Here is a 10,213-nt window from a genome sequence, read left to right as displayed (position 1 = left end):
CATTTGCATTGATACCTGGGTGTGCTTTTGATGTATGAAAAAAAAACTGTTATGCGGTTGAACATGTATTTTCCTAATCTGCTTCTCTTGCCAAATTGCCAAAACCCAAAAGGGGCAACATATGAACCTATAGTATGTTGTCATCATCTGTTTACTGTAAGACTCTATGGATGATGCTTGGTGAAGATATGGTGAAGAAATATTAAGACAGGTGCATATGCAGATGTCTAGGTTTGAAGCTACCTAGCAAAATACAAGAATTATACCTAACTAATGTCATTTAAATAAACCATTCCCCCCCCCCCCCATTACCAATCATATGTTTCAAATCCCAAGAATGTAGGTCTTTTGATTTAGAGCTAAGTATACAGGGAATGCTTTAAAAGGTGCGTCTACAGAAATATCATCCATATGGATGCTGTTTTTAAAGTGCTCACACAGGACAGGTAAGACATAATCGAAAGTGGGATATTTCCCTGCTTGTAATCAAGCCTTTTTCAGGCAGACGAGTAATTTCATCTCCCCGTCTGCAGGCTGGGTGGAGTGTGCTGGGGGCAGCAGATCAGATAGTGGGAACCACCCTTTCCAGAAAAGGCTGCAGAGCACTACTTCACATCAGTTGTTTACATACAACAAATAATTTCTCTCATTTATGTGGCAAAACATTAGCATAAAAATTCATTAACTCAAGGTTTGCTGATAATATTGTTCAATAATAAACAGTAATATTTTAAAATCTCAACATATTTTCAGTGTAAGAAACACTGATGTTATGAGAGTTTGATTTTAAGTACAAATATTCAGAATAACACACATGTATAAGAGTGCCAAGGATAAATGGTAACTTGCCCTTATGTTTAAACATTTGGTACTACTGAATATTGTAATGTGTCATGCTGTTCAGTCCTAGAAACCCCCAAGTACCAGTCATGACGGAACTCTTACCAGTGTATCATTTCACATCCATCTAGTGGTGAAAATGCACAACTGCAGAACATTGCACAACCACTTGGTTTGAGAACTTCAGGAAAGGTGACTACAAACTTTGTGAGCTAGTAGTTCAACACAGGTTTTCAATTTTCACCCCTTTAATTATTACAGATATGCCAGTGATATAAAGAACACCATTACATACAGATGTGCCTTGATAAAGTTTCCATCCATCCATCATACCTGCTTGTCCTTGCCTCAGAAAGAAAAATGATGCAACATCACCACTGAGGGTATTTATTTAAAGCAAAATTTATACAAATACAGATAACCCATCTCATCTAAAACAGCAGTTTACGTGGAAGACAGCACATGCAGTACACTTTACAATATGCTACATTTCCCTATCACAGCTCAAATGGATATTTAGCTAAACATAATAAGTTATCCAACTGCACTGGAATGGGGGAAAAATTAAACACATCGTGGCAAAAGGGGTCAGAAACATCCGTCCTGAATCTGGTTCTTTCAGATTCTTTGGGACCGTTCTGAGTATTAACCACATTCACATCTGGATTTTTTAATAAGACACACAACTTAGGTGTTACTACAAGATCCCAACTTAACATTAGGTCAAACAAAACAAGTGCCACATGTATTACTACATGTACTACAATTAATACATTAAACAAAATTTAAAAAGAGAAAACCAAAAGAATCAGGCATTATCATGGCTAGGGATGGACACTCTTCATAAAGCAGAACAGGCTTTTAGAGGGGCTACCCAGTCTAAATTTTGGGATTCACATCTAGCAATGTAAACTGAAGGTCATTTTGAAACCTGTGAGACTTTGACTGGATTTGCCAACACCTAGCACAGATAATGCTTCTAATGCATAAAAAAAAATTCTCCATAACATGAACTTGCTAAGATACACTCAGTAAAAGAGGGTTAGCAATTGATAAGAAAAGGGGTGGTCAAATAATATGAAGTCACAAGACATCAAATAATATTTTCTTTGTCCACAATACTATCACTTTATATATAAACTTCATAATTATATGCTTTTGGCACAACATACATTGTGAAGTATATACTCAAGAGTTGATGGGTGTCAAATATACGACCATTTCCCTCTATTATCAGCTTCCTTATTTCTAAAGAATATTCTCTTGTGTAAAATCAAGCTGTGTTTACCTGACAAAAATATCTGTTAATGCTTAAGCCCATTTGTAAGAGATGTATCCCACGCAACACTATTCACTATTCCAGCTGTTTACTGCCTTCTGACTTCTGGTCAAGTCGGCTTTTGTTGCTCTTCACCATATAAATGAAATAAGTCAGAGTTTCCTTCTCATTCACAGGAATATTCCGGAAGTGGCGACTTACAGTCTGGAGGAAAAAAAGAAAAAAATATTTTCCATATTACCCAAGTAAACATGTTAGAGATTATTTTTTTATTTCACAGATAGCTTTCTCTTATTTCACATCTTGTCAGTAAATGTTGAAATAGTGTTACAAAGAAGTTGTACCATAAAAATAAAATTACGAATGATAAGACTGCACTAAGATAATCAAAACCAGGGAGGGGCTGATCCACATTTCAGTTCAGATCCCATTCCGATACACAACTGCTGATACGATACAGATTCCGATTTTTTACTTTAATATTTTAATATAATAAAAAGATTTATATTTTACACATTTTTAACTAGTAAATACAGAAGAAAAAAATGTATGCCAAAAAGTCTTTAATTGGGCTACTAGAAACATACATAACATACTGTTCCACCTTTTGTACAGCTTGTTTTAAGCGTTTTAGACATTTTCAGTTCAATTTGCATATCTTCCAAGCGAGGATACGCAAGCTGCGGATGCTTAAAATGCCCCACAATGCATCACAGCCCAAGCTAGTGACTTCAGAATTATCCATTGTTTTTTTTCATATTGTTCACGTTGTCTCCCAATTGTGTGCACTTTCATTAGTGGGATTTTCTACTAAACGCTACTCCTACCTCTCAAAACTCAATTTTTTTTTACAAAGATCGCAAATCGCTATGCTACTAGTTGCTGTAAAATAGTCTATATTGTATAGTCTACAGAGGCTTCATCATTAAAATTGATAAAAGTTGGATACAATGTATATAAAGTAAGGCATGATATTTGAGTGAGTTATTTTCTCCCACATACAGACATGCCATTTTTGATGTTACAATTAGAGATGCACCGATTGCAAATTTCTTGGCCGATTCCGATTTCCGATTTTACAGTAAGTGTGACCTGCCGATTCCGATTTTTGCCGATTCCGATTTTTTTAAAGAACTGTAATGAAAGCATATGACATTCATTTAAATTTATTTTATAATAAAATAAATTATTAAAACATGACAGGATCTTCTCACAACAAAATAAAAATATAAAATAAAGTGTGTTGTAAGGTATAAAATAAATTCCGGTATATAACATTAGTATAGTTATACTAACAAAAATCTTTTCCCCAATGAAATTTTTTATAATAAAAGAAACGTTACAAACTGCGATCTTTGTCTCATCTCCACTCACAAAAAATAACTTCCACACCAACGACATATTATCACTAGACTGAGTGTGCGCGTAGTTGTGACGTAATTGCCTGCGCTGCTGCTGGCAATAAAAGGATCGGCAGACGTGAGCCTGACCGGCCGGTCACCGATCTGGGTCGATCATACAAAAAAATCGGCCGATTCCGATCACTAGCCGGTCAATCGGTGCATCTCTAGTTACAATTCTCCTGATTTGGAAAGTTTCTCAGAAATTAAAAAAAAAACAAAGCTCAAGTTACAGCACGATTTAAGAGTTTACTCTTCTTGACATTTATAATTTTAACTATACCAGATATATTGACAGGTACCTGCCCAATGTAACTGCATAGCTGCACCTGCAACAGCTACCCATGATCTGTGAAGCTTAAACTTCACTTCAACCAAACCATAAAATAGCCCGAGAGGGAGTGTGTATAGCTCTACAGCAACATTTAACAGCTATTGCCTTGCATAAAACATAAAACGTAGAACTATAAGAGTTCTGGTGTCTCAAAGTCACCTCTGCCAATTGTGCTTTGTTTAATCCCGGTCTGGTCTGCAGCTTGTAATGCCGCTTATAGCGTCTCAGAGTGTTCACCTGAAGCTGGAACAGGTCAACCTGGAGCGGAAAGACATGTTAAATGTTAAATTCAGTGTTTCCCAACCTGGCCCTAAAGGACCCTCAGACGGTCCACGTTTTTGCTCCCTCCCAGCTCCCTGGCAGACAGTCGATATTTTTGCTCCCTTCTGGAGGGAGCAAAAACATGGACTGTCTGCAGCTCCCCGAGGACCAGTTTAAGAAACATTGGTCTAATGCAAAGTAATCATGGATAATAACCAATGCAAGACAAAATCAAATGCCAAAGGAAGATTTACACAGCTACTTTTAGATTCAATGAAGCACCAGAAAAAGGTGGACAAAGTAACAAACAACCTCTGGAACTTCTACATCTTGGTCTGGAGACTCTCCGCCATCGTCACTGGTCTTCCTCTTCCGTTTGTTGCGAACACTCTGGATAAAATTCTTGTGGAAGTCACAGATGTACAAGTGTCGGACCTGGAAAACAGCAAGTTGTTAAAAACCAAAAACCAAAGCAATGTAATATTCTTACAGATCAAATTATCAAAAAATGACAATTATATGGACGGTATAAAAAGAAACAACTACTTGATCAAATTAAGACAGTATTCATATTTTACACTATTACACAGTCTTTAACTTCATAATAAAGTCGCACACATAAGTTATTTTCATATTTGTGTTTATCATTTGTCACATGCTTTTATCCAAAGCCACATACAAGTGAGTATTACAGAGCAGGGAGAGTGTGTCTAGAGCAACCCGGATTAAGGGCGAACAGCGACATCATCTGCCAGCGACCTTCCGATCACAGACGCGGTGTCCGAACCAGCAGAGGCACAGGCGTGACACCCACGCCAAGCCCCCGGAAAGGCCGGGCATCCAGGGGCTACCAGTGGGAGCGCACTCACGCTCTTGTCGATGTCCAGCTTCAGCTTCTTCTGCGAGATGCTCTTCTGGATGCGCTTGCTGAAAGAGGCATTCCCGGCCGGCTGCCTGCACCGCTCGCCGTCATCGATCAGGCAGCAGCTCTGACCGTGAAAGAGCGGCGCCGGGGGGCCGTCGTGGCTGTCCTCCTCCGTGCTAAAGCCGTTCATGCCGAAGCCTACACACTTGCCTGTTAACTACACCGTATATATATATTTATATATTTCTCGTCCCACCGTTTAAACGGAAAAAGTACTAGTGCATTAGTGAAAAAGAACTAGACCAGCGTCAAACAAATAAGGGCGAAAGCCGATGTCGCAGGAGTCGACAAGGGAAAACTTCGAGCCACTGAAAGTCGCCCAAATCCAGAAGTGGCTAATTAAAGAGACATGAGCCGGTTTCATTACAAGGTAAAACTTAAAAGTATTAGCCGCCCAGACTAAAGTTGGATAGAAAAGTCTGGCACAAAGTGCCGACTTCGGTAATAAAATGCGTCACCGCTGAATAAGGGATCGCGAACAGATACCCAGCGGTTACCAGAGCACTCAGCAGACACGGGGCAGCGGCATTTCAATCGCAGAAATAACCAGCAGCGACAAGCGGTTTTCCTAGTAGATGGTTAACAAACAGATGGCAAAACATTGGGTAGATATTACCGAGAAAGAGTCACGACAAGCCAGCTCTCTAGCGAGCGGTAATATCAGAACCGACTAAAGTGAACTAGAACAAGATCAGAAACGCTACGCACACGCACCGTGATAGACGGCCACCCACAGTGGATCTTACGCGTGATTCTCTTCTCAGCAGGTATACATGCTTAATTAGTTATACTAAATGGATGCGCATGTTATCAAAAGTCAATAACAACTAGCTAGTTAACTAATATCTCTAACAGTGTGGTAACAGAACCAAAGAGTACAAGCTTAAAAGACAGCCTTTCTGCTTGGCCGAAGCACCACGAAAGCCAAATATCACATTACCGAGAACATGCTACTGACACTGTCCAAAAAAGAAAAAACGAAACTACTTACGAGTACGTAGTAACTATGTATCAAACACAATACAAACGCAAATAGTTTCTTCTCAGTTCTCTTAGTCTACTCTCCCGCAACCGTGCAATGAAAAATGTCCCTTTTCTGTACCGGAAGCTTCTCTCTTGAACCACGATTGGATAATATTGTAAGTGGGCGGGCAATTGCGCCCGCACGGTGGCTTGTAATAGGTTCGCTGGTTTTCATCCGCACACTTACTTCCTGGATCTTACACGCATTGTAGTATTGTAAGTATAAAGTGAATACTTGCACGTCCATGCATTGCGGCGTAACACATATAGCATGAGTATCGAGAATTTGGATTTGCGATCGTGATTTTGATTGCCTTTGATAATGATAAATTAAGCTTTCCGACTTTTCACGATGAGCTTTTTTATGGCTTGTTTAAATGACATGCATTTGAGATCTCAGAAACGAGAAAATGAAATATATTCAACTTCACACAATGGATGAACGGAAATTTGTTGGTTGGATGTATTCCAAGCCCAATTTTTTATAAAGGTAATTCTAGTTACAATATGCATGTATGACATATCTGGTACAGTGTATTTCTATTTCGATTGAAGTGTTATTATTTATTTGTAAGTAACTTAAAAACCGGCTTCTACTTACCTTATGACACTAGGTTAAACTGAAACTATAATACATAATTTTAGCCACAAAATGAGGATGGAGATATAGATGAAGATTTTTAAAAATCATGTGGTATGGACCTAGTCTGCTAGTAATATATAGCGCACCAAAATGTGTCAATTTCGGGGGAACAGACTGCCTTTGACTCTTAAGCCAAAACATGGCATGAACACATCGTATGACAACCGTCGTAGGTGAAAGTAACTAAAATATATTTAGATTTCCAACTACATAAATAATTGTTTGCTATAGCCTATCAGCGCAATCTTACCACGTTAAATGACACAATCTTTTTTCGCACACCCGTCGAAAAAAAACCCTTTTAATAATAAAACATATTTTAAACATATAATTTTACTTAAAGACACATTTTAGGTTAATTCATTAGAAATGTACAGAATATAACAACGACTAATAAGTGCATCACGAAAGTTTTCGATTTGGAACATTTGGAAAATTAACGAATTTTAACACATTTGACCAGAAATAGGATATTCCTTTCACGTAAAATGTACATTGTTCACTTAAGATTTATTCACACATCACCCAGAGAGACAAGTGTGCGTATTTCAGTAACACTGACGCATTGAGTAGTTTCTGGGCGCCTGCAGGAACACAAATCTATCATAAACTGATGAAATGCCAGTGTAATCATTTAGTTTACACAAAGATAGACATGTTGAGGGGAGCCAAAATACATTCACACATCAGTGGTAAGGGTTCCTTAGCTGTGGTCCGATTTCATTTGGTAGTCCCTGTTTTTAGAAAGACGTCTCTTCAGAAAGTTTCCATGTATTAATTCATTAGGTGTACATTCAACATCGAACTGGAAGTTGGTAGCTGTGGAAGTTACTTGTACATGTGTTGGCGTGAATGTTTTCCCAATTTCCTTCAGATATGGATACTGTTGAGTGAACTGTTGCGTTCAGGGGCGATTCTAGGTTTTGACCCTTAGGGGGGGCTCAGTCCCCAAGAAATACTGGATGAAATTGCTAAATGGATTTAGAATAATTCATTTTCAGGGGAGCTGACACAAAAAAAACAGGGTGTCTGAAAAACCCTAAATAGCGTCAAGAATTACCTGTGGTGGTGACATGAATGAATCAATTCATATTAGAGTTCAAAGCATAAGACAGTGATGGTGTAATGCAAGGTATTTCCAACACTTTTAGGTTTGTGTACCAGTATTTTTCTACAACTGTCTTCTATCCTCCGTACCCTGATGCTCCTTGTTATTGCTACCTCCCTGAGTGAGTCTGACAGAGCTGCCCCCCACTCAGGTTTATACTTTCCTCAGCCATTTTTCAGTTCAGTTCAGTTTTGTTTATTTGTCATATGCAAGTTAGCACAGGGTCCACATTGCAATGAAATGTGATTGACGAGAATAAACAAGTCTCTCAGCAATATATTACAGAGAAGTAAGACGACGTTCTTACACATGAAATAAAGTGACAGCAGTGTAATTGTCAATGGTTAAAGGTGGCAGTCAAGTGCCAGTATTGCACATAATATTTTTTTATATATATACTTTTGTTTTTTTTTTATAGTAATAAAGATAAAAATGAAGATAAAGTGCATGGTGTACCTGAGACTGTATTTTATGGGAACAGTGTGTATTGCATCCAATGAAGTGTGATGTGTGTGTTCAAGTGTTGTAGTTGAGGTGTGGAATGGCTTGATGGTAAAAACTATTTTTTAGTCTTGTGGTCCGAGCAGACAGACTCCTGTTTCGTCTGCCGGATGGTAACAAGGAGAACAGCTGTTGTGCTGGATGGCTTTGGTCCTTGATGATGCACACAGCACAACAGCTGGATGAAAGGAAACATTCAGCAATGATGTCAACATCTCATTACCTGTTTCTCCAATGCCTTTTATTGGACTGACATGAATTCTATTTTCAGCTGAAGTCCCCCACGGAGTTTTCAGAAAAATATTTCTGGCTGTGTCCAGGAGCCTACACGCCATTATTTATCACGGCTAAGTTGGCGACTGCAGTCTGTGTCACCATTTGAGGTACCTGCTCTGCCAAATGTCCCCAACAGCATCTTAATTTAAATTTCTCACTTAAGGTATAAATTAGCTTAGGAATTGCTTGATTGTTGTTATATATGTTTGTTGAGGGGGAAACTTCCACGTTGCATGGTCTTAGGAAAGCTGGGTCACTGTATCTCAGTGACACATTTTCCAGTGCAGCAGTGGTATGGAGACACAAACAAGACATCAAAGCAGCCTGTTTGCCTGTCATGACCCATTTGTGTCAGTTCCCTGCTCAAGGCTCCATTCAACTCTTTTCTGTAAATGTTGTCTGCTTGTCAGTTTAGGTTTTAGCCCCTTTCATCAGCCCTGCATGTATTTTTAGGTCAAGCAAGTCTGAGTATTCTCAAGAGTTCTACTCAATGCTATCAGTTTATTTTGCTGCAATACATCACCACCCCAGGAATGGTGCAATGTGTCTACAAGTATTATGTTTATAATTCTAGTAGTAATTTCATTCATTTGTTTGTTCATTGGTTGGTATCTGGCACCAAGACATTAGCAACACATCGTTTAAGTTTTGTAAGGTGGGGCCTCCATGGATCGGACTTGTTTGTCCAGCACATCACACAGATGCTCGATGGGATTGAGATCTGGAGAATTTGGAGACCAAGTCAATACCTTGAACTCTCTATCATGTTTGTCAAACCAATTCTGAACAATTTTTGCAGAGTAGCTAGGCACAATAACCTGCTTAAAGAGGTGACTGCCATCAGGGAATACTGTTATCACGGAGGGGTGTACTTGGTCCTCAAAAAGGTTTAAAGAACTTGGCTGAAGAGTCCTCACACCCAAGTTTCAACACCTGACCTAAAGGTTAGCCAGTTGACCTTGTTGACTTGTAAGATTTTGGTTCCTCTATTCCATTGTTTTCTAGCTTTTATTATTTCTTCCATTTTTCCTGGTTGAATACATTGTTCTATATATGTGATGTAGTAACACACTACTGCACACCGATGTCATGCACTTTGGGATGACTCTGTTGTGCTATTTAAAAATAAACAGAACTGAAATCAGGTATTTTTGTGATGTGGCAATAAAATCCATCAAATACTATCAGAGTTATCACATTCAAACAGTCAAGTGTTTTCTGCAGTCACCCTTCTCCCTGGTACTAATATGTGGTTATATAAATTCTCAGTTTCAGATCTTCACCCCTAACAATGTATCTGCAAAGTCTGAAAAAAGACACAACAAATACTTGTGTTATCATGCTATCAAGAAAGTGTCTTTAGCAACGGCAGACTGGTCCCAAAACCGTATGTATTCCCCAATGTAAGGGCAAGAAAAAAATTCTCCGTCAGTCTCTATTCACTGAAAATAAAATTAAAAATATGCTGTGGTACAATGCACAATATATAAAACGCCAGGCAATGTTTTAAACCATAAAATCAGTTAAAAGGTTACCTTAGTTTTAGTACAGCAGTTGCCTTTATTATGGCATAGAGTCTGTGCGAATATGGAATGAAATATTTTAAAACTATTTTATAATTAT

The 10,213-nt window shown here is 38.5% G+C and overlaps 1 protein-coding gene across 1 annotated transcript; it reads right to left on the bottom strand.

Moving 5' to 3' along the window:
* Nucleotides 1–1,211: 1,211 nt before the first annotated feature.
* Nucleotides 1,212–6,140, bottom strand: LOC111847954 (histone deacetylase complex subunit SAP30L-like). Its single transcript, XM_023819594.2, has 5 exons — nt 6,031–6,140; nt 4,984–5,196; nt 4,427–4,549; nt 4,013–4,111; nt 1,212–2,323 (listed from the first exon to the last, which is right to left on the bottom strand). The coding sequence occupies exons 2-5, from the start codon at nt 5,167–5,169 to the stop codon at nt 2,195–2,197; spliced, it is 537 nt and encodes a 178-aa protein (XP_023675362.1). The 5' UTR covers nt 5,170–5,196; nt 6,031–6,140; the 3' UTR covers nt 1,212–2,194.
* Nucleotides 6,141–10,213: the final 4,073 nt, after the last annotated feature.

The sequence above is a fragment of the Paramormyrops kingsleyae genome, chromosome 10 (assembly GCF_048594095.1).
Source record: "Paramormyrops kingsleyae isolate MSU_618 chromosome 10, PKINGS_0.4, whole genome shotgun sequence".
In the NCBI taxonomy this organism is placed as follows: domain Eukaryota; kingdom Metazoa; phylum Chordata; class Actinopteri; order Osteoglossiformes; family Mormyridae; genus Paramormyrops; species Paramormyrops kingsleyae.
The sequence above is the reverse complement of the archived record's forward strand: the minus strand, read 5'-3'. Positions and strand labels throughout refer to the sequence as shown.